Source organism: Phoca vitulina, unplaced genomic scaffold (genome assembly GCF_004348235.1).
Source record: "Phoca vitulina isolate PV1807 unplaced genomic scaffold, GSC_HSeal_1.0 scaffold67, whole genome shotgun sequence".
NCBI classification, from domain to species: domain Eukaryota; kingdom Metazoa; phylum Chordata; class Mammalia; order Carnivora; family Phocidae; genus Phoca; species Phoca vitulina.
In genome coordinates, this window is record NW_022589770.1 from 5,279,156 (window position 1) to 5,304,128 (window position 24,973).

Below are 24,973 nucleotides of genomic sequence, written 5' to 3' on the forward strand. Positions count from 1 at the left end.
CGCAAGGCTGGCCCCCTCTGTAGGCAGGCCGCTGAAGGCCCTGACTCTGCAAGGCTGACCCCACCTGTAGGCAGGTCGCTGAAGGCCCTGACTCCGCAAGGCTGACCCCCTCTGTAGGCAGGCCGCTGAAGGCCCTGATTCTGCAAGGCTGGCCCCACCTGTAGGCAGGCCGCTGAAGGCCCTGACTCTGCAAGGCTGGCCCCACCTATAGGCAGGCCGCTGAAGGATCTTCACCGCCTAGTTGCTTCTTTGTAAATTCAGCCTTTGGCATATGAGCGTGGTAGTGATTGGAACCAGTTTGTGAGAACCAGCCTGTTGTGTGTCGGATGGTAGGGATAGGGGATGGGGTCTGTGTGTGTGAGTGCAAGAAATACAGCGCTAGTCCTTATCCACTTTGACCCAACAGCATTCTCACAAACACAGAAGGACCCTATTTTTCAGCTACTTACTTCACATAAAAATGTCCTGTTTTCTGAGCTTTTACCAAAAAGCCCAACGTGGACCAAGGGCAGTAATCGTACTGAAAGTAGCTAACAAAAATCCAGTGCTTACTCTCCACAGTGAGCTCTGTGCAGCACGTCATTTGATTCTTTAGCTGTGAAGTGAAGACGTTACTAGCTGGACTTTATAAATGAGGTGGCCAGCAGCAGAGAGAGGTGGATACAACATGGCAGAACCTTGCCTCCAACCCAGGCTGTTAAATCCCCCAAGCTCATTTACTTAAATAAAATGCCAGTTTGCATCCCATGGATAAAACAGGAATCTGCTGATTTTGTTTATGCAAAAATGCAAAGGTTTCCCTCCCTCCCCAATCTCTGCAAGTGTAAGGTATTGTTTAGAAAGACAGGCCATGTGTTTTGGGGCATTCCATATGTCCCTGGGATATACATAGCTTTACAGAGTCCCTTTTGTTGCCTTGTTCCTGTGCTAGATAGCTCAGTGATCAAAATAGCCTGAAATTGTGCTAGTGTGAGCTCTTTTTATATCATGTCTTCTATGTGTGAGGAGTCATGCCTTGGGCGTGCTGGTCCATACTTGTTCACAGACCTCAGAGAATTGCTGCTTTCTCTTTAAGTTAATGGGGTGTCTAATCATTGCCATGATTATCATACCTTCATATTTTAGAAGCTAGAATTCATAAATTTAAGATAGTTTTTTCAATCTCTATAACTGTGTTAAACTTACGTGTTACTGTTAAGTTAAAAAATATTTTTTTAAGTACTTTTAAATTTTGGTTTCCTCTTGTGAGCTGAGTTTAGGTCTCTGGCGCTAAGCACCTGACTCTTTGCAGTTATATTTGAATGGGGCCAAAGATGACTTCCTTAAATCCTTTTACACATTCTAGGGAAATCTTGCCGAGGGACAGAGAACCGAGGTCATCATTCTGCTTTTATGGAAGTACCAAGGCAACCTAGATTTTTGTGTCTCTCTTGGGTTCTTTGAGCTACGAGCCTTTCCTGAACATCTCAGAGCAATTACTGTGGACATAGGATTTTCCTTAATGTAATTTTATTTGTTTTTAATAGAGGAAATGCATGCCGAAATCTGTTATGCCGAGTGTCTCCTACAGAAAGCAGCACTCACGTTTGTGCAGGTAATAAATGTTTGGCTTCGAATCAGTATGCCGGGGAAGCCTGCCAGTACTACACAGAAAAAATGGGGCTCATTCTATGTCAGTGCTTCGGTTCTTTTGACTTAGACTTGTAATGGAAGATACTTGTTGTTCTGATAAACTTTGACTGAAAAATGACCCCAGGGAGCTTTGTTCCTACTCAAATGCACTTGGAGTCTGTTCCAAATTTCAGTCTATTGGGAACCACTGTCTTATAAAGGAACTGTTTTGCAACTACTGCACCGAATTTCTGGATGCTTCTCTGTATGAGAAGTGTGGGATTATCCCTCTTTGCATTTGCTAATGGTAGAGGGCCATAGGCCCGGGCCAAAGAGGCATTTTCATCCTTGGCCATTCCCTTCTTACACCAGATGCTTCAGCAAAGCTCAGGTATGCATGCTTGAGTGCCAGGCTTTTCATATATACTTCAAATTTTATTTTTGCCCCTCTTTCTATTCTCATGCCCCTTTCTTGCTTTTATTTCTTCCTTTGGAAGAGCAGATTTAAAAAGTCATTAAACCAAGCCATGAATACCTTTCTTTAAGGGACATTTTAATTTTACCTCTAGGAACTGTTACAAGCAGTGCCTTGCCTAACATTGTATCTTCCAATCCTTCTAAAAAACATGCATTTTAACATCATGGCCCCATGGGTGGCGGTGATGGATACATTGGGGGTAGAGGTAGGGTCAGGATTGTAAGGGAGCAGAAATGCAATTGTAAAATTGAAAATCTTCCTCAATCACAATGTTTTACATTGTATTAAGAGTTGCTTTCCTTTTTTTTTTTTTTTTTTTTCCTGGAGATTGACTTCTTAGGTTGGATTCTGGTTTAGTAAAATCGAACCAATCTGGTCTATGACCCTGTTTCCTAAAACCCTATGTATTATGAAGTCTGGTTGAAAACCTCATTCTTACTGCCTCAGGAAACATAATGCTAGTCATGGAGGCCCTCCAGTTTTTCTGATGTGTTTTCCAAACGGGGATTTGACAATCAAATCTGGGATTTAAAGTCTTATTTTGTATGTGGGGACTTGTAATTAAACATCTGGGAGATATCCAAGACTCCTCCCTCTTCCTCATGCCTCCATATCCAATTTAATGCTCATGTTTCTTTTACCTTGTGGAGATTTAGCAGTGCCATCTCTTCCTTCTTGAGTGTTCTCATGGGGGTGTTTATCAGCTCTTCTCTAGAGGGCACAGCGACCTAGTGACCCTCTGGCTCTATTTCTCTTAACCTCCAGCTCATTGTCCATTGTGCAGCTGAGCGCCCTCTCAGGGATGAGACTGTCACCTTGTCATTGCTCTGCTTTAGCTTTGAGTCGCTCTCACGGACTATGGCAGTGGTCCCGTATCAGAATATCAGCAAGGGGGGGGAGGCTTTTTCAAACTAAACTGGTATCTTCTCCCACATTCCCTCCTCCCCTCTTACCCCACGGGAAGAGGTAGCTTTCTTACTCCTTCGTTCTGTCTTTGTGGGAGCTTCTGTGGCAGCGCTGACTTTCGTAAGCACAGATGGCCAAGCATGCCATGATCGTTAATGCTTCCTTGCCTTTCCTTCCGCTTGAGTATTCCCTGGCTCGCAAGGTTCGCATCTGCTTTGCCTTCCTTCATCTGGCCACTTCCTAATCATTTTTTGTGCCTTAAGCCCCGATGCTTCCAGGAAGCTTCTGTGGACCTCTCCATGTCACCCCCTCCCCTGCTCTGAGCTCTCCTGACCTCCTGTGCATATCTCCTTCTGTGTGCATGACTCCAGCCCTTAGCGCCTTGTATTGCTTTTGTCTGATGTTGCATTCAGATGCCTGGTGTAAAATAGGCATTCGGTAAATATTTGGTGAATCATGAAACGAAATATTATTATTTGAGGCAGATTTTAATGTGATTTTGGAAATTCTTTCCTGGCCAATCTTGAAACTTGTGTAATCATAAGATTCCTTAAATAAGAAGATAAACATTTAAGTTGTGTAGTGAATTTTGTATTTATTGATTCTTAGAATAATTTAAATGGTAAAGATTTAATACTTAATGAAATTTGTAAGCTAAAGTAAATTTTCCTCTTGCTTTAGAAGGATGCTGAAGTGCACAGGAAATAAATACCAGAGCATCTCTCCATCATCAATAGACTAGAAAAATATTCTCCTTGGAAATATGAAATATGGGACTGTCTCCATTAACACTGTTAGATTAACTTCTTTTAAGCAGGTTTTGATATAATTTCTTAAGAGATTCTCTTGGAATCCTAGAATGCTGACCCTGAAAATGATATTCATTTAGGCCCTCTGCCTCAACTTTGTGGTTGATGACCATCGGGCAAAGAAAAGTGAAATGATTTTTTTTTTCTCCAAAACAAAACTGCATATTGTGACAATCAGTTTAGAATCCAGATCAATAATTTTTGTTCTAGAAATGTATATGAGTGAAATTTACAGTGTTAAATAGACTGAATGCTAAACTACCCTGCACAAGAAGAACCATCATCCCATTTGCTGGAGTGTGATGGACTGGAAAGTCCTTAGAGCATATCCTTAAATTACCCATTTTAGATTCTGTTGAACCCAGAAGAAAATTGCGCATTAGATGATGTTTATCACAGTAGATTTGGACTAACGTATTTGGCCACTAAGTGGGTTACTTCCTTAATTACTTGCTTGAAGTAATGCAAAGATTTTTAAAATGTGTTCTTTTTATTGCCATCTAAGTTGGAAGGAAAATTACAGAAAAGCATTTCAAATGTAAAGCAAGAAGAATGTTTTAATTTAAAAATTATGTCCTCAAAAGATAGTGTTTTGTTCTAATCACACAAATATATAACTGTACAGTGTAAGAATCTTTTGCTAAGTGATCTAATTATTTAACTGAATTGTTTTCAGGATGAAAATATGATCAACTTCATCAAAGGTGGACTCAAAATTAGGACAAGTTACCAAATATATAAGTAAGTTAAAAATTAAGATGTTGTTTTTAAATGATTCTTGTATTCTGTCCAGTTTGTACTTCAAAATTCTCATGAAGTATGACTAGGTTTTATTTGCTGTTGGTAAAAATGCACTTGATTTTTTGGCTTACTGTGTATGTATTCAGTGCTATAGGACAACAGAATTTAAGTTTAAATGCAATCTTGAAAAAAATAGCTGAAAAAAAGCTACTGACATAATTTCTAATTACATAATCTTAGTTTCTTTCTCCTAAAATCAATTTATATATTTAAAATTATAGGTATGTCTTTGGTCCAGACTCTAGAGCAGTACTGCTCGATAGAATTTTCTGCAGTGATTCAAAGGTGGACCATAGTGTTGTCCGTATCTTCTATATCCTTATTGATTTTTATCTAGTTGCTCTATCATTTGCTCACAGAGTTCAAAATCTCCAACTTTGATTCTGGGATCCCCCATTTCTCTCTCTTTAGTTCTGTCAGTGTTTGCATTGTATATTTAGAGCCTCTGTTATTAGGTTTATATATATTTTAATTATTTTATCTTCCTAATGAATTAACCTTTTTATCATTATGAAATGTCTCTACTTAACTCTTATAATAAATATTTGTCTTGAAGTCTGTTTTGTCTGATATTAATATAGCTACTCATGCGTTTTTATAATTAGTGTTAAGTGTAGCATGACATATGTTCTTATACTTTAAACCTATCTTTGTTTTTATATTTTAATTGCAGTTCTTATAGATGCATATAGTTGGGTCTTGCTTTTTTATTCAGTATAACAAATGATATGTTTGCACTTGCGGCTACCATTTTTCTTGTTCTCTTGCCTCATTTAGTTTTCTCACTTCTTTTTTGCCTTTTATTGCATTACTAAAATTTTAAAAAATTTTATATATATATATATACATATATTCCAATGTAATCAATCACTCTATTGTTTTCTAAGCTTACCTCTTTAATTTTTTTAAAGGTCACTCTAGTGATTATAATATCCTTCTAAACTTACCACAGTCAACTTAGAGTTAATATTGTACTATTGCCCATAAAATGTAAGAACTTTGTGAAAATATAGTTTCATTGACCACTTGTCTTTTATACTATTCTTATGATAGTACACTTACATATATTATAAGCCCCACAATGCAGTGTCAGATTTTTTTCATAAAGACTTATTTATTTGAGAGAGAGCGAGAGCATGTGTGGTGCGCCCAAGCATGTGGGGAGGGGCAGAGGGAGAGAATCTTCAAGCAGACTCCCCCCGAGCACAGAGCCCAACTTGGGGCTCAGTCTCATGACCCATGAGATCACTACCTGAGCCAAAACCAAGAGTCGGACACTTGACCAACTGAACCACCCAGTCGCCACAATAGGACTGTGGCTTTCTGTATCAGTTCTAGGCATCCCACGTTGAGTGGATTCGAGAGTACTTTCAGCTGACTAGCCATGTAAATGTAAAGTCCGTGTGAGAGATGTTCCCATCTTTCAAAGTTCAGCTCTTCTCCAGTTTCTTACTACTTTTTGTTTTCACTTTCCAGTGCCTGAAAATGCATTTTAAATATATATTTAAATTCCAAAGTTCTAATTGTTATCTGTGGGAAGGTTAATCTAATATAAGCTAGTATGTGTGTCATTATTAGAAGCAGATCCCCATTAGTGAGAGCAGAACCAAGATTTAGTATTTTTTTTTTTTAAGATTTTATTTATTTATTTGAGACAGAGAGAATGAGAGAGAGAGAGAGAGAGCACATGAGAGGGGGGAGGGTCAGAGGGGGAAGCAGGCTCCCTGCCAAGCAGGGAGCCTGAAGTGGGACTCGATCCAGTGACTCCAGGATCATAACCTGAGCCGAAGGCAGTCGCTTAACCAACTGAGCCACCCAGGTGCCCCAAGATTTAGTATTTTAAGAGATAGTTTTACCCAAAGTGATTTCATAAAATTATATTCCATTCAAAATCATGGAGGTAGGGGGGAGTTTTGGGAAATTGACCAATTGTTTTTAGTTTTCCTCTTGAAATACTTTTTTTTTTTTTAAGTTTTTTTTTTTCTTTTTCTTTTATTTGACAGAGAGAGAGAGAGAGAGCGCACACACAAGCAGAGGGTGCAGGAGAGGGAGAAGCAGGCTCCCTGCTGAGCAAGGAGCCCAATGCAGGGCTCAATCCCAGGACCCTGGGATCATGACCTGAGCCGAAGGCAGACGCTTAACTGGCTGAGCCACCCAGGTGCCCCTCTTGAAATACTTTTTAGATGCTTTGGATGCCTGGGTGGCTTAGTCGGTTAAGTATCTGCCTTCGGCTCTGGTCGTGATCCCAGGGTGCTGGGATCGAGTCCAGCATTGGGCTCCCTGCTCCATGGCAAACCTGCTTCTCCCTCTGCCTCTGCTTCCCTCTCTCTCTCTCTCTCTCTCTCCCTCTCTCTCTGTCTCTCATGAATAAATAAATAAAATCTTTGAGAAAAAAAAGAAATACTTTTAGATGATATAAAAGGATGTTAAAGAGCTAATTGCTTTTCTAGTCATCAAAACTTAAAAACTGGAATGAATTCAAGTAGTCTTAAAATGGCACAAACCTATCAGTGTGTGCACACATGTACTTTTGTACATACAGACAGACATTTACTTGGGAATTAAAAATATGTGAAATTCCTATGTATACATAGGTCTCTTTCAAAATAGTGGGAAAAAATGGATACTTTTTGGGAAAATTGTTTCTTCATTCTGGAAAAAGAAAGCATGAAAATAAATTCCATGTATATTTAATATTAAAAATTTTTTTAAGGGCGCCTGGGTAGCTCAGTTGGTTAAGCGACTGCCTTCAGCTCGGGTCATGATCCTGGAGTCCCAGGATCGAGTCCCACATCAGGCTCCCTGCTCAGCAGAGAGTCTGCTTCTCCCTCTGACCCTCCCCGCTCTCATGCTCTCTCTCTCATTCTCTCTTTCTCATTTATTTATGAGAGAGAGAGAGAGCACACGTGAGCAGGAGGGGTAGAAGGAGGAGGAGGAAGAGAGAGAGAATCTCCAGCAGACTGTGCTGAGCGGAGCCCAACACAGGGCTCAGTCTCACAACCCTGAGATCACGACCTGAGTTGAAACCAGGAGTTGGATGCTTAACTGACTGAGCCACCCAGGCTTCTCTAATACTAAAATATTTTTCAAAGGGTAGTAGTGAAAACATAAGGAAAATATTTTTTATAGTCTAAAGCACAAAAGCCTTTAAACTTTTATTTAAAATTTTTTCACTTTGAAATAACTTCAGGATTTTTACAAAGAATTTTTATATATTCTTCATCCAGAGTCACAAATGTTAACATCTTATAGAACCACAGTAATAATTATTAAAACCAAGAAACTAACATTGATACGGTATTATCAATTACTCCACTGATTTTACTCTGATTTCTCTAATTGTCCCACTAATGTCCTTTTTCTGGCCCAGAATTGAATCCAGGGTTGGGGATGTTACATTTAGTTGTTATGTTTCTTCACTCTTTTTAAATCTGGAAGCGTCCCTCACTCAGTCTTTCTTTATTTTTATAATCTTGACATTTTTGAAGTATACTGGGCAGTTACTTTGTAGAATGTCTCTCAGTGGGGACTAATCTAATGTTTCTTCGTGATTACATCCAGATTTCGCATCTATGGCAAGAATACCATACAAGTGATATTGTGTCTTTCCATAGTGTATCGTATCAGTAGATACATGGTGTCAATTTCAGAAGCCTTTTTGAGTGTGACATAAAATCAGGAACCGTAAAAGACTGACTTGACCAAATAAACATTTCAGTTTTCGTCAGGGCAAAATATACCATAATAAAAAATATAAATGGAAATGTGATACAAATGATTCAGGGAAAATGACAGTGTGAGGAGCTCATGAGCTGGTGGGAATCTAAATTGATAGAGTTTTCCTGAAGGATGTTCCGACAGTATGTATCAAAATTAAGAAAGTGTATCACCTTTGATCTCAGAAGTCCCTTTTCTAGGAATTTATCCTAAGGATAGTTGTGATAGATTAACTATAATTACAGTACTTGATGTAGGAAAAGTACTTGTTGAATGTACAAGCACACTTTTAGCAACATTGTTTATAATATGGAAAATTTGGAAACAATGTACATATTTAACAATGGAATTTGGTTAAATAAATTATTCCATAGAATAAGATAATATGCACTTGTTAAAAATAAGGTAGCTCTCATGCATTTTCATGGAAAAATCATCAATATAACTTATAGGACAGTATATACTATATGATCCCATTTGTGGTTTTTAAAGATTGGATTCTTACTAAAGCATAAAACCACCTAGAAGGTTATGTACCAGGCTGTTAACAGTGACCATCTCTCTGTGGGATAGTCATGCAGGGGCACTTACGCTGTCTCCATGTTATTTGAAAATTTTGTAACAATCATCTATTATCAGAAAATAGAACATTTATCACCCAGCCACCCCATCCCTCCCATCCCCCCACCACTCCAGCAACCCTCAGTTTGTTTCCTGAGATTAAGAATTCCTCATATCGGTGAGGTCATATTGAATCACAGACCTGTACCTCTGAAACAAATAATACATTATATGTTAAAAAAAAAAAAAAGAAGAAGATAGCAGGAGGGGAAGAATTAAGGGGGGGAAATCGGAGGGGGAGACGAACCATGAGAGACTATGGACTCTGAGAAACAAACTGAGGGTTCTAGAGGGGACGGGGGTGGGAGGATGGGTTAGCCTGGTGATGGGTATTAAAGAGGGCATGTTCTGCATGGAGCACCGGGTGTTATACGCAAACAATGAATCATGGAACATGACATCAAAAACAAATGATGTAATGTATGGTGATTAACATAACATAATAGTAAAAAATAGAGCATTTATATTTTGATTAAAAAAGAAAAGAATTCTGAAAATCATTTCTACCTCCTGCCATCCTATTGATATTTTCATGTTTGCATTCTTAATGCATGCATATGAGCATATATAATTATCTTTTTATGTAATAAAATCATATACTTCATGTCATTTTGAAATTTCCTTTTTCACTTCATGTCACAAAAATTTAGGTCATTAAATGTTTTTAGTTGATCATGGATTTTAATGGCTACATAGCATTCTATTATGTCGGTATGCCACACGTGTGTATGTATAAATACATGCACTCATGTGACTCTCTTCTTAATTTCCCGTTGTTGCCTATTTAGTTTGTTTATACATTTTCATTATAAATAGTAATACAGTATCTCTCCTTACAGGTAAGTTTTGTGTTTATCCATGCTAGTTCCTTAGAATAAAATTGGATTTATTGGGTCAAAAGTATACCTGTGTTTAAGATTTTTGATATATATTGCAAAATTATTCTGAAAAATAATTGGGTTGGCAAACTTTTTCTTAAAGGGCTAGATGGTAAATATGTTTGGCCTGTGGGTCATAAGATCTCTGTTGCAACTACTCAACTCTATGTGGAGTATAAATAGCCATAGACAATAAATGAATGAATGAGCATGCTTATGTCCCCATAGTTTGCCAATCTCCATACTATAACTACCTTTTACCAAAGTAGATGAATATGTCTATTTGTTCTTTCCTTTGACAGCACTGGTTTTCCATTAAAAAAATGAAAATAATGCTTTATTGGGACGCCTAGGTGGCTCAGTCGGTTAAGCGTCTGCCTTCGGCTCAGGTCATGATCCCAGGGTCCTGGGATCGAGTCCCACATCGGGCTCCTTGCTCAGCAAGGAGCCTGCTTCTCCCTCTGCCTGCCTCTGTCTCTCTCTCTCTCTCTGATAAATAAATAAAATCTTAAAAATATATATATATATTTTAAAATAATGCTTTATTATCACAAAAGTGGCATATATATTTAGGAATGTAGGTGAGCAGCTATTAACATACACACTCCATATTCCTTTCACACAGTGATAATGGCTGCTAAACCTTAGTATATATTATTTCAGAATATTTTCTATCCAAATCTAAAGATATATGTACTTTTTAATGTGCATTCTCTTTTGTAACCTGCTTTTTTTCAGTTAATGTTCTTTACTTTTCCATGTCAATAAATCTTCATTTCATGTAATACTCAGTCTATCTTCACGTTCTCCTGGTTGGCCCCAAATTTCTCTTACTGCTGGTATGTCTATACCAGGATGCAACACAAGACTGTCTCCTGCATCCCCTGTTTATGTCCATTTCATATCTTTTATTCTAGAACAGTCTCTATATTCATGATGGTTGTTGAAAAGCCTAAGCCAGTTGTCCTGCAGAATATCCCATGGATTTGTTTGATGGCTTTCTTGAGTTTTCATTTAGCTTGTTCTTTGTCTTAGTTAGTTCAAGCTGCCGTAACAGAATACTACAGACAGGGTGGCTTAAAGAACAGAATTTTATTTTCTCACTGTTCCTGAGGTTGGAAGTCTAAGATCAGGGTATCAGCATGATCAGCTTCTGGAGAGAGCTCTCTTTCAGGCTTGCAGACAGATAACTACCTTCTCACTTAGCCCTTATAGGGCCAAGAGAGAGATATTCTCTCTCTCTTTCTCTTCTGAGGTCAACCATCTTTTCAGATTAGGACCCTACCCTTAATTACCTCCTAAAAATCCCTGTCTTCATATATCTGCACACTGGGGCTTAGAGCTTCAACATATGAATTTGGAGGGGGGCATAATTAATTCAGTCCATAGCATTCTTCTAGCGCCTAATATTTCCTATAAGCTGGCAATTAGATCTGTAGGCTTACTGGATTCAGGTTAAATAAATTTGGCTAGAATACATCATAAATGAAGTTGTACGCTTTATAATTATATTACAAAAGGTGATACATAATATCTGGTTATTTCTTACTGCCTTTAAAATATATATTTGTCAATTTGGTAAGCAATTCCTGTTTGTTACCAAGTTTTTTATCTTTGTCATTGTTTTAATTTGCATTTCTCTGATTAAGTATTTGCCTTTTGAAGACGTGAAGGGAAGGGGGAAATGCACAGAAAAGAAATTAAAATGAGAAATCAGAAAGATTTGCTTGGATGGAATAGGAAAAAGAAAGACAAATGGTGCAGTTTGATGGAATTTGCTGTCTCTTTCAGTCTTTCCTACTTGCAAGCTCTAATTTATTTGGTCTATTTGAGATCATGGCCATCCCACTGAAATTCACATCTTTTTGGCAGTAGCTCCTCAGATACTTTGTGGAAGGTAGGGTTGCTCAAGCGTGCACAGCAACCAAGAGACGGAGCACTCCTGGGAAGTCTTCTATGAGACTTTGCTGGAAAGCTGTGAGGTCACAGCCCTGTGGTCCTGGGGCTCTGGAGTCCTGCATGCTGATGTTCGAACCCTGTCTCATTGCAGCCCAGAAAGACTGGTCCTGATAAACCGGGCAGAAATGGGTGTGTCAGTTTTTCCTTAATGACTATTACCCGAGTCGCCTTTAAGGTTAAACTCAGCACAGCCGCCTCCATTGAAAAATCCTCTAGCATTTTGGCTAATGACATTTATCTTACAGCGTGTCAGTGTGAAATTTGACTTCACATTAATTTTCAGAGCCATAGTAAAACTTATGCAATAACTTTTTTCTTCAATCCAGAGAATGTCTTTCTATCCTGCATGTAATTCAGAAGAACAAAGTTGAACAGCAGTTCTTCTATGAGTTTGAAGGGGGTGTCAAGCTTGGAATAGGTGCCTTTAACTTGGTAAGTAAATAATTGTAAAGCTGCCAGAAGGTTTTTTAAAAGAACCTAAGGTTTCCAGTGCCTTCTCTACTGTGTGTGAACCTCTACCTGGGTTTGGTTGACAAGTCGCTAGAGAGGGATCAGTTTTTTTTGTGTTGTGACCCAGTGGTGACTTTGGCCAGTGTGCATTGTAAAGTTCTGCACATGCTCAGAGTAGGTTTGGATTGTACAAGAGGGGAAGCATGCAGCACTCTGAATGGACTAGCAACATATTTGGTAATAAGGAGCTCGGAATCCGGTTCCATTTCCACATCAGAAATATTGTTGCTTTAGCAATGGAGGCTCTGGAATTGAAAATGGGTGAGGCAGTAGCCATATTGCTTGAGGCATGGCTTTGATGCTGTGAGGGAGACGAAGAGTTTGAGTAGATATTTGTCAAATGTAATATGTTATTTAAAGATTTTGAAATTTATTAAGGTTTGACTGGAATTAATGAGAAAATGCAGTGGTCAAGGGAATAATATACACGAGTGTGTCCATCACCGTGGCCACTTAGTTCACGAGCCCAGTTGGTCAATGGTAGGGGTGGCTGGGGAAAGAGGCTGGCTGGCTGTTAGAACAGGTCATCGTATTCACTCAATTATTCAAATCCTCCTCTCCTGAGGTCAGGCTTTGGTGAACATTCATATTGGACACACAAATATCTTCATGTTTTTTGCTCATTCAGAGAGGTCTGTGCTCTTCCCTAGACTTCCTTGTCATTAATATTCCAATGATATTCCTTCCAAATCCCTGACCATCCAGCCAAACCATTGGCTCCAGCCGATGAATCCGTATAGAATCACACACGTGGCCATTTCTCCTTCCAAGCAAAGTGAACAAGCAGGTGACTGTTCTTGCGCTGGCTGGATTTCCCCTCCCCGCTGCTCCCAGGGATTCTAGAAAGCAACTGTAGTGCCATGCTGTTCACTTTTGGGTGATGCCTGCATAGTATGCAGAATTCAACAGACTTGCTTTCTGGAAAAGGATGTTAAAGGAGATCTTGTTTGGAAGTGGGCACGGAGGGATTGCCTTCTCAGCGCTTAATAACTGCACATAGGAGGACCAAGTATTCTCTAGAGTGTCCTGAAAAGGCTATGGTTTTTGTTGTTGTTGTTGTGTGTTTTGTTTTTTAATTTTTTAGGTTCATTGTCTTAGCTAAATGAAATTAAGTCACAAGTAATGATTACCGTATGTGCAATATGTGATGATTGAGATAGGTATAGTGGTTTAAACTTTGTTCTAATATTTCATATTACTGAATTATTAAAACTTTAAGTTGTTTGAGGTTAATATTTATCTGTAGATAGATACACTAACAAATATACTTCTTTTTTTCTTCTTGCAGATGCTCTCCCTTTTACCAGCACGGATTATCAGACTACTAGAATTTATAGGATTTTCAGGAAACAGGGTACACATTTAATTTTATCTTGATTTTGACAGGAAAGATAAAACATTATTTACTGAATAAAGGGCAATGCAGCACATCCTCATAACCAGCATGACAATTATTGACAATTTGTTTGCAGGACAGTAAAAAGTCATTGGGGTCTTGATAGTACTTTTCAGGAGCTGAGATGGTTTTGCTATTGAAAGCTAAACATTTTTATATTTGTTACCTAAGTTCTGGGATTAAAAATTATGTTTTACTAACATTGCTACTTGCTGGACTTTAGTACTCTTGTGTGGTTAAAATATGCTTCCTTAACCTTTTAGCAACCCCAGAGTGTTCTGTAAAACCAGGAAATTAAGCTAGATTTCCATGTCTCACGTTTTTTGTTTCACCTGGATCAAGTATAGTTATAGTATTTTGGGTTTCTTTGCACTTTTATAAGTTTCGTGATAAAACTAAGCAAGGAAATTTTGTTTTTCATGAGTCTCATTCATTATATTTCTGTGTGGTTGTTTTTGTAATGTATAACATTAATTAAACCTAACACTCAATATGCTATTACCAGGGTTGCCTTATTGCAAAAGCTGTCCCTGTTAGTGAAGAGGGCAGGTTTTGAGAACTATATGAGGACAAGTATAAGAAGCTGTTATTTTTCCCCCCAGACAGGTCCTGTGCTTTTCTGTTTTCTGTGCTTCTGCTATTCTCTATTTTGGATGTCCTCCCTAGCCAGCAGCCTCCCAAATAAGTTCTCTTGAGAGCCTCTCCGTCCATTAGGTTTGAGATAAATGTCAGCTATTCCTCAAACTCTCCCTTATTCTCTCCCAGTGAGGCTCAAGTATTCCTGACTCAGAATCATTTATCTTTCCTATGGCACTCACCATATTCTAATACAACCGTGTGTTCATGTAGTGTCTTCTTACCTATTTGATGGAAAGATCTTTGAAGACAAAACTGTATTTGTTCATGACTAATAGGAGGGCATGTGATGTAATGAGCACTGGGTATTATATAAGACTGATGAATCACAGGCCTGTACCTCTGAAACCAATAAAACATTATATGTTAATTAATTGAATTTAAATAAAAAAATGTTTAAAAAAGACCCTGTATTTGTTCATACCTACCATAATGCCTTGCACTTAGATCCTCAACATGTTTTAATAAATTAATATTTTTATCAGAGAAATACAACATTTCTATGAAATGAGCACTGCCTTTGTCCTCTCCGTAGAATCACATAATATGAAAGAATTTGTGAGATTATCTTATGCCAGTTTAAAATGTAAACTTTGTGGGGTGCCTGGTGGCTCAGTGGTTGGGCTTCTGCCTTCGGCTCGGGTCATGATCCCAGGATCCTGCGATCGAGCCCCGCATCGGGCTCCCTGCTCAGTGGGAAGCCTGCTTCTCCCTCTCCCACTCCCCCTGCTTGTGTCCCCTCTCTGGCTGTGTCTCTCTCTGTCAAATAAATAAATAAAATCTTTAAAAAATAAATAAATAAAATGTAAACTTTGTTTCTGGTCAGGCATTGCCCCTATTCTAAGCTCTTGAAAAATAAACCCCACCTTCTTGGAGGGTGGAGACACAGGAACTCGGCCTCTGTAGTATCTGAATGTGATTTTTCAATCATGTTTTCTCCTTCTGAAATGCATTTGCTTCCCACAGGAGTTGGGCCTCCTGCAGTTACAGGAAGGTGCATCCGGAAGAAGCATGAGGTCTCCACTGTGCTGCTTAACTATACTAGCTTTTCATACTTACATCTCCCTTATCCTTGGTAAGGACTGGATTACGTTTTATGTCATTGAAAATAGATTACCTTTCGTCTGAGTAAGTAAAAAATTTAGATTGTACCCTCGAAACCAACATAACATTGTTTGTTATATTTCAATTAAAACAATTAGAAAAAAATCACTAAGAGCTAGTAGTCTGTATCTGTTTACTTTTTTTTCTTTTTTGAGTAAAGATGAAAAATAGTGACATTTGTCATAGTAACATTTGGCAGAGGGGGTGGAGGGTTTCTTTCCCTGAATATTTTGTATCTGTTCTCCGCTAAAAACATTCTGTAAAATTTGTTTAAGTTGATCTGTTTTAGCATGTTCATATTAGATTTCTTTTTGAGTAGAAAATTAAATTTTTGGCTAAGTTAAGTTAATATTGCTTTTAAAACCAGAAAGCCCAATTAGGACTCAACGATAACTCCTTCCATTCTTAAGAATTAGTCGGTCCTAGAGCTTTCTTAAACTAAAGTCATGGGTGGGACTTGTCTTGCCAAATTAACAGTTCTTATCTTTTCCATGAATAGGTGTTTGCTATATTTTACTGAAATGTGGAGAAATACTGTGTATTTATATAAGACGGATTCTGATTATCAGGATTTCTAGGTCAAAGATGTTTGCATTTTGATAAATTTAGCCAAATTGACCTTCTAACTAAGGTTATTCCATTTAAACTCCTATAAAGATATGAGAATACTTGTTTCCAACGCACTTTGGCAACTCTGCACATTATCTGTTGTATTTTTGCCCATGTCATAGCCAAAATATGATAATCTAATCTAAGTATTTACCCTGTTGTGAAGACTGAGGCTTTTCCTGTTAAATTTCTAGGTACAGGAGAAGTGAATGTTGTGGAAGCAGAGAGTCTCCTTGCACCCTTCCTCCAGCAGTTTCCAAACGTATGCTTAGAATTTCAAGTACATGTTTCAGCCATAACCAGTCAGGCGGGGCTGACCACTGATCAGTCTCTCTGCTTCCTTTCTCCCCAGGGCTCCCTCATGTTGTTTTATCATGCCCGGATAGAGCTGCTGAAAGGGAATGTGGAAGAGGTAATTTATCTTGGGGGTAGTAATTTGGAGAGTTGTCTGTAAGGTGGAGTTGTGTCACACTCATTCAACATAAGTAAATTCAGCGGTATGCACTAGACAGAAGTAAAGACAACATACGTTATTAAAACGCCCCAGTTTAATTTTGTGTATGCATTTCTATATGTAGATTACTGAACACAGTCTATACTTACACATTAAGTATGTGAGGCAGCTCGGAGTAGAATATACAAAATACAAGTGGGCACCTTTAAGGGAATACAGGTTCTGTATTGCATATTGATTTTGAAATCTAGCCCCTGAATGAGATACAGCCACACTGTATTGCACATACTCCTCAGCAGAGGAAATCCTTCACTAATTCTCTTGAAGAAGACGACTGTGGAGCTTTTCCTATAAGTATACTCACAAATAGTTGTCTTCTACACAAATGAGGTCAAACATATGTATTTTTCTTTGATTTGGTTTTTTTTTTTTTTTTCTACTTACAATACATCTTGGATTTCTTTCCAGGTCAGTATATCTAAATCTCCTTCATTCTTTTTGATGGCTGGATTTCATTCCATGAGATGGGTATATGATACTTAGTAAAGCAGCCCACTATTGATAGACATTTGGCTACTATATATAGTGTTGTTGTAAACATCATCATGTGTATATTTCTGTGCACAGGTGTATTTATATAAGACAGATTCTGATTATCAGGATTTCTAGGTCAAAGATGTTTGCATTTTGATAAATTTAGCCAAATTGACCTTCTAACTAAGGTTATTCCATTTAAACTCCTATAAAGATATGAGAATACTTGTTTCCAACGCACTTTGGCAACTCTGCACATTATCTGTTGTATTTTTGCCCATGTCATAGCCAAAATATGATAATCTAATTTTTAAAAAGATTTTATTTATTTATTTTAGGGAGAGAGAGAGCGAGCATGTACATACTCGCTCAAGAGCGGGGCGGGGAGGCAGAGTGGGAGGGAGAAGGACAAGCAGACTCTGTGCTGTGCTTGGAGCCCGACGTGGGGCTTGATCTCAGGATACTGAGATCATGACCTGAGCCAAAACCGAAAGTCAGATGTTCGACTGACTGAGCCAGGTGCCCCAAAAATCTAATTTTCAAGTTTATATTTTTCAGTTTACAGATTTCTTTGTGTGTATGTTTGTCACTTGTATATCTTTTTCTCTGATTACCTAGTCATATCTTTGACAATTTCCCCATTGAGTTGTCTTTTTTTAAAGGATTTTATTAAATTGTTGTATGACAAGGGTTAATTTTGGCCAGTTGTGGATGTAGTGATATCTTCTCCCAGTCTGCCTTTAACTTTGTTTAAGGTGTATTTTAACTTCTAGGAGTTCTGACTTTTATTTTCAGTCCTTTGGTAAAGGACTTCTGCATTTTATATCTTCCTTGGGAAGGAACTTCACTACTCCCACATATAAAGTCTCACAGCCCCCTCACGAAGCTAAATCAAGAGGCAGAACTTAATTGTATAATTGCATGTAGGGAAAGGAACATACATCATCACATTGAGTGGTTTAATGAGCGATGCTTTTGTTCTTTTTGTACAAAGTGATTTATGTATTTTTCCATTAGGTTATTATCTCCTTGTGTAATATCTGGATGATCAGCTTTATGCAATTGACTTATAGGCACAAGAGATATTTCGAAAATGCATTTCAGTTCAAGAAGAATGGAAACAGTTTCACCATCTCTGTTACTGGGAGCTGATGTGGATTTATGTATTCCAACAAAACTGGATGGAGGCATATTATTATTCCGATCTGCTCTGCAAAGAAAGTAAATGGTCCAAGGTAAAGTGCTATGCTTTCGTTACTGTTATCTGTTTGCTAGTAAGTGTCCAGGATGATTTTTCTTTAAGACTGTTCAGAAGTATGACATCAATACTACCTTCTCCACTTAGGGATTCATCAAAGGAGGAAATAGGCATTAAGTACCTACTGCTTATAAGCACTGTCCTTAGCACTACATGCTTTAAAGGCCATCCAAACAGTCCTTTTTAACAAAGAGGTTTTACCTCTGAGTCTGACATGCACTTACATTTAAAAGTTACTCAGTATCAACAGTCTTGATAATTTTTCTGTAGATTTTATGATGCCCTGATGACAAGGCTTTTCATAATAATTAAAATTAATTCTGATCTATTTGTGAGAAGTTGGGAGAAATGAGATGATTCCTTATTCATTCTGTGTACTTTCTTGCCCATAAATGCTACAGTTGTATAATAGGAAAATGGTCTAAATTAACTGAAAAGTGTTATTCTAAATAGGAATAGGCAGTAAAAGACTTCATTTCCTTTTATTTCTTCGGTGCCTTTTAAATGTTACATCTGGACAGTTTGTAGGTCATTCCCGACTTGCAAGATAGAAATGTCATGGACCTAGAGATGCCCTATAACTAGCTGCTTCTCTCCTTTTCCTCAAGGCAACATATGTGTTCTTGAAAGCTGCAATTTTGAGTATGCTTCCAGAGGAGGATGTAGTAACAACTAAAGAGGATATAGTAACTTTATTCAGGTAAGCAAGGCACTATTGCTCTAACAGAGATCCTGGATACATCTTCCTTTTCTAAGTGTTCTCCCAGACTTTACCTTCATATCTTCTTTAATTTCTATTCATTCGATGCAGGAACTCTTAAAAACCACATTCAGAGAAGGTCTGTCGTGAACAAATCTGTTTAACTTTGTTTAGATCAGTGTCCATCCATCATCTGTAACCTTGTTTTTGAGCACCTGCTGTGTGAGGATACCGTGTTAGGTGTTGAATAAACAGGCATGGCTCCTGTCCTTGTGGAGTTTATAATCTTGTAGTGGAACCAGACATCGGTGAAATTATTACACAAATAATTGCAAAATTATAATACATGAGTAATTTTTTTCCTTACTACTTTTCTTGCCATTCCTTCTCAGTATCTTTGTAGGCTCATCCTGTTTTATCCAGGTTTTAAATGTTGATGTCTTAGAGCCTCAACCTTAGGAAATCTCAGCCAGGCGAAGTTTAAGTCCCTTGTTCAGACCTCCTCACTGAGCTCTCAACCCATATAGCCAGCTCCCATTTGTCACCTTTCCTTGGATATGTGAAACCATTTTATTTGTTTATTTATGTATTTAATTTTTTTTTTAAAAGATTTTATTTATTTATTTGACAGAGAGAGACACAGCAAGAGAGGGAACAGAAGCAGGGGGAGTGGGAGAGGGAGAAGCAGCCTTTCTGCTTAGCAGGGAGCTCGATGCGGGGCTCGATCCCAGGACCCTGGGATCATGACCTGAGCTGAAGGCAGACACTTAACGACTGAGCCATCTAGGCACCCCTTTTTAATTAATTAATTAATTAATTAATAAAAGGTTTTATTTATTTATTTATTTTAGAGAGGGCAGGGGAGGGGCAGAGGGTGAAGGAGAGAGTCCCAAGCAGATGTGGAGCTTGATCCCAAGACCATGAGATTATGACCTGAGCCAAAACCAAGAGTTGGATGCTTAACCAACTGCGCCACCCAGGCGCCCCAAGAACATTTGAAACTTACCATGTTCAGTCTTCCTGAGCAAACCTGGTATTCTTTCCTCTTTTGGTGATTGGGACCACAGTTAGCAAGCCAGAAACTGATAATACTCGCATTGCCAACACTACCCACTGTGCCCCCCTGTCCCCAATGGGAGGAGGGGTATGTATATGCACGCAGAGGCAGTAATGGTCGAGATGGTATCTGAAGGTGGAGTAGGAGCTGCTGAGGCAGCAGGGAGTTGTGGTGGTATAGTTTCAGACCAAGGAACAGCATGTGAGATGAGCCTGTTGCAGGAAGGAGCACTGCACATTAAAGAACTAAAAGGTGATATTTGATAGGACACCATCTACATTTAATGTACGGTTGACCCTTGAACAACATGAGTTTGAACTGTGTCGGTCTACTTACACGTGGATTTTCTTGATCAGTACAGTACTGAAAATGTATTTTCTCATCCTTATGATTTTCTTAATAGCATTTTCTTTTCTTTAGCCTACTTTATTGTATTGTAAGAGTATGGTATTTAGTACATACAACATACAATGTAGTGTTAATCAACTGTTTATGTTATCAGTAAGGCTTCTGGTCAACAGTAGGCTGTTAGCAGTTAAATTTGAGGGGAGTCAAAAGCTATATGTGGATTTTTAATTGTGGGGGGGGTTGGTGCCTTTAATCCCCATGTTGTTCAAGGGTCAGCTGTTTATAGGTCAAAAGAAAAGAAAGGTCAGGGGTGACTCAGAATATGTCTCAGAGAACACAGTCTTCCATTTATAAATAAGACAGAGTGACAAGGATCATTGGTAACCCTAGCAGGGGCTGATAAGGTCATCGAGTAGAGGTGGGAGTCAGACTGGAGGTGGCTGAAGAAAAGAAATGCAGAGTTGAGCATAAATGCATCCCTGGATAATCCTGACTATGACGGGGAGGGGAGAGAGAGAATGGTAGTTGGAGGGAGATGTCATGTCAGAAAATGTTTTAATGGGAGAGTTGTGAGCATTCTCAAGAACCACTGGGAAGGATCCAGTTGAAGAAAAGTTACACTTAGAAGCAAGAAATGGGACAATTGATATTTGTAAGTGTCCAGAAAGGGCAGGAGGAGTTAGAATCCAAAGCACTGATGGCACAGTTGGTTTTATCCAGGAGGACGACCAGGTCCTCTGTTGTATCAGAAGGGCAGAAGTCCAGAATAGGGGCAGAGGCAGGCAAGCTTATGAGCTGTAGTATGAGAGGGAGGGCTCTGCATCTCCTAGCTTGTGTTTTTCTTTGCAAAATAGGAGGCAGGGTCCTCTATTGAGAATGAAAGAGAAGGGAGCGGGCTGCAGGTGTGAGGGGGGATGGTGAATGTTTGAAATCATTGTTGCAGAGAGTGGGATGGTGGAGTTATGAGAGAAACACTGTAGGAGGAATGGCTGGTAGCACAAGGGCCCATTTGAGGTCGGTGCTGATTAATTTACAGTGATTTTACAGTCTGCTCGCAGTGCAGGTGCAGGGAAAATGAACACGGAGCCTCATCCAGGGTTGGGTTTTTGCCAGATGAGCATAGCAACTAGGCAGTGGACGAGGGAGTTTAGGACTGAGGCTAGAGCATGTAGCAGTAAAGATCAGGGCCATCTGAGCAGGAATATGGAGGCACAGTGAGAGAGGGAGATTGCGGATAGGGAGAAGGTTGAAGGGCAAGTAGACTGACACAGTCGTACTATAACAGCCAAGTAAGAATGAAGAGAATGGTATTCAGAGTGGTATGCTTGAATTTGTGCTTTGAGGTAGAAAAGTCACAGGTGCCGAAGTGTGGTCTAAGATAGGTCTGCAGGGATGGGAGGCTGTGGTAGAGGGGAGAAGCTGACCACTGAAGATGACCACTCCGTTCAGGAACGGAGAAACTCTGCTACATTCTTCAAACATAATTAATGACAAAACCTTTTACATGGAATCCTGCATTCGGTGCCTATGTTATGAGAAATAATATCTTAGCTGGACCCTCAAGACTTGTCAAGGCAAATCTGAAGATACGACCAAGACCACTTTTTCACCTTCTCTTTAAAAGCTCTTTTTAGGGCGCCTGGGTGGCTCAGTTGGTTAAGCGACTGCCTTCGGCTCAGGTCATGATCCTGGAGTCCCTGGATCGAGTCCCGCATCGGGCTCCCTGCTCGGCAGGGAGCCTGCTTCTCCCTCTGACCCTCCCCCCTCTCATGTGCTCTCTCTCTCTCATTCTCTCTGTCTCAAATAAATAAATAAAATCTTTAAAAAAAAAAAAAAATAAAAGCTCTTTTTGAAAAAAGGACCATGTTACTAACTATAGAATCAACATCAGTGGAACCCATGGTAGGATTCATGCCACGTCTTACTGGTAAAATGCATGTCATGTTTCACACAAACAACGGATGGAATGGAATGGAATATTAAAATATGTTGAAATCTTTTAAATCTCCCTCTGTTTCTTCCACTTTAGAGTAAGTTTTCTCCATATCCAGACAATTTCTGTGAAACATGTAACCAGTCCTATTTTCAGGAGAAAGCTTGAGGTCTGCTATATGATAGCATCTAATTTGTTGGGATAATGAGAGGAGAGTCACCCAGTGAATGTTTTTTTTATACTGACTCTGCAGTCTTCAAACCACACGATTTCCTGTCCAAAGCATGTTTTCTCTGATCCTCAACCCCCACTTCACATTTCCACTGCTTCTTCCACTGACGTTACTGAACATCAAATCATGGGCATTCTGCTTTAAAATTCATATCCCCAAATCATGCCCAGAAAGAACCAAACACAATCTTGTCCTCTTATTGGAGTATTTTTTCTTTTGTTTCATCTTACTTTTTCTTTCAGTGATGTAATTGGATCACTGAACTTTGTCTCAGCAACCTGTTTGATGCACTTACAAATCTGTGTGTAAGAAAATGCTGTGGGAATATAAAGTGTCTCCGTCCTACTCTCATTTTTATGTGCTTGTGAATTTCACAATTGGGATTTCTTAGGCTTTTAAGAGGAAGTTTGTAATCATGGTGCATGTCTTTAGCTGATTATTTTCAAAATAACCTATGTTTGGGAAACTTCTTATCTAAGTATGTATTAATTGATAGCTATGTTTTGAAGCACATTACCTTATAGATCTGTGTCCTAGGAAAAAGACAGGAATAAGTAGGAATAGATAGGAATACGAAATGTACCATATACCCTTTTCCCTCTCTCTGAGTATCCACGTATAAGTAAATACTTTGGACTCTTTTCCTGCTTACTTATGGAAATTGCCAATTTTTATTTTAATTTTATTTTTTAAAATGTTTTAATTTAAATTCAATTTAATTAACATATACTGTATTATTAGTTTCAGAGGTAGAACCCAGTGCTCATTACTTCAAGGGCCCTCCTTAATGCCCATCACCCAATTACCCCATCCCCCCACCCACCTCCCCTCCAGTGATCCTGTTTGTTTCCTATAATTAAGAGTCTCTTATGGTTTACCTCCCTCTCTGTTTTCATCTTATTTTACTTTTCTTTCCCTTCCCCTCTATTCATCTGTTTGTTTCTTAAATTCCACATATGAGTGAAATCATATGGAATTTTCTTTGACTGGCTTATTTTGCTTAGCACAATGCTATATGATAGCATCCAATTTGTTGGGATAATGAGAGGAGAGTCACCCAGTGAATGTTTTTTTCATACTGACTCTGCAGTCTTCAAACCACATGATTTCCTGTCCAAAGCATGTTTTCTCTGATCCTCAACCCCCACTTCACATTTCCACTGCTTCTTCCACCCTCTAGTTCCATCTACATCGTGGCAAATGGCATGATTTCATTCTTTTTGATGGCTGAGTAGTATTCCATTGTATATATATATACCACATCTTCTTTACCTATTCATCTGTCGATGGACATCTGGGCTCTTTCCATATTTGGCTATTGTGGACATTGCTGCTACAAACATTGGGGTGCATTGCCAATTTTATATCTAGATTTCCTTGATTGTGTTTGATAAATTAAGACATTAGCTAAGTTAACTAGAGAGAATTATGTGTCAGTTGGTGGTTCTCACATTTGAGCACACATCTAAATCAGCTGGAGGACTCATAAGAATCCAGATTGCTGGGCCCAGCTCTAGAGTCACTGAAATTAGGTCACTCCACCACTGGGGTGGAGTCTGAAAATTTGCAGTTTTTAAAAAAAAATTTTTAAATATTTTATGTAGGGACACCTGGGTGGCTCAGTCGGTCAAGCGTCTGCCTTCAGCTCAGGTCATGATCCCAGGGTCCTGGGATCGAGTCCCGCGTCAGGGCTCCTTGCTCAGCAGGGAGCCTGCTTCTCCCTCTCCCTCTGCCTGCTGCTCCCCCTGCTTGTGCTCTCTCTCTCTCTGACAAGTAAATAAAATCTTTTTTTAAAAAAAAGATTTTTTGTATTTATTTGAGAGAGAGAGAGAGAGAGAGCACACACAAGCCAGGGAAGAGGCAGAGAGAGAGGGAGAAGCAGACTCCCCGCTGAGCAGGGAGCCCGATGTGGGGCTTGATCCCAGGACCCTGGGATCATGACCCGAGCTGAAGGCAGATGCTTAACTGACTGAACCACCCAGGCACCCTGAAAATTTGCGTTTAGAACACATCTCCAGATGATGCTGATGCTGCTGGAGCATGCTGGGGCACAGTGTGAAAACTGCAGGTATCAATTACATATGTGTTCTAATGACTTTTTGCTGGGGCTGGGGTTGGGCTCTTCACAGACAGGTGGATAGTTTGAAGCAGAGAATTGCAGGGAAATCTATCCCTACTGAGAAGTTTGCTGTAAGGAAGTCTCGTCGTTACTCTGCCTCGTTGCCTGCACCCGTGAAGCTCATCGTGCCTGCCCTGGTATCTGTCTTTATTTTATTTAGTGTTTGTGTTTTAGAAATTATCTATTCACAACAGCAGGAAGCACACCTGTGAAGTTTAGCTGTTTGCTGTGAAGTTTAGCTCAACTAAACGCCATTGTAAGGGTGTTTGTAAGGTGAACACTTATGAATTATTAATAATCATA

At 39.0% G+C, this 24,973-nt stretch overlaps 1 protein-coding gene across 3 annotated transcripts in view; it reads left to right on the plus strand.

The window, feature by feature from the left end:
- TTC39B (tetratricopeptide repeat domain 39B) overlaps positions 1 to 24,973 on the plus strand; it is a 119,816-nt gene that overhangs the window by 76,557 nt on the left and 18,286 nt on the right. For all 3 annotated transcript variants that reach the window (XM_032392274.1, XM_032392275.1, XM_032392276.1), the window contains 10 exons: positions 1,527 to 1,594; positions 4,481 to 4,545; positions 12,107 to 12,212; positions 13,579 to 13,644; positions 15,289 to 15,397; positions 16,230 to 16,297; positions 16,388 to 16,447; positions 18,097 to 18,258; positions 18,890 to 18,981; positions 24,681 to 24,807. In XM_032392274.1, the coding sequence (XP_032248165.1) occupies positions 1,527 to 1,594; positions 4,481 to 4,545; positions 12,107 to 12,212; positions 13,579 to 13,644; positions 15,289 to 15,397; positions 16,230 to 16,297; positions 16,388 to 16,447; positions 18,097 to 18,258; positions 18,890 to 18,981; positions 24,681 to 24,807 (923 nt within the window). The remainder of the gene's footprint in view (positions 1 to 1,526; positions 1,595 to 4,480; positions 4,546 to 12,106; positions 12,213 to 13,578; positions 13,645 to 15,288; positions 15,398 to 16,229; positions 16,298 to 16,387; positions 16,448 to 18,096; positions 18,259 to 18,889; positions 18,982 to 24,680; positions 24,808 to 24,973) is intronic.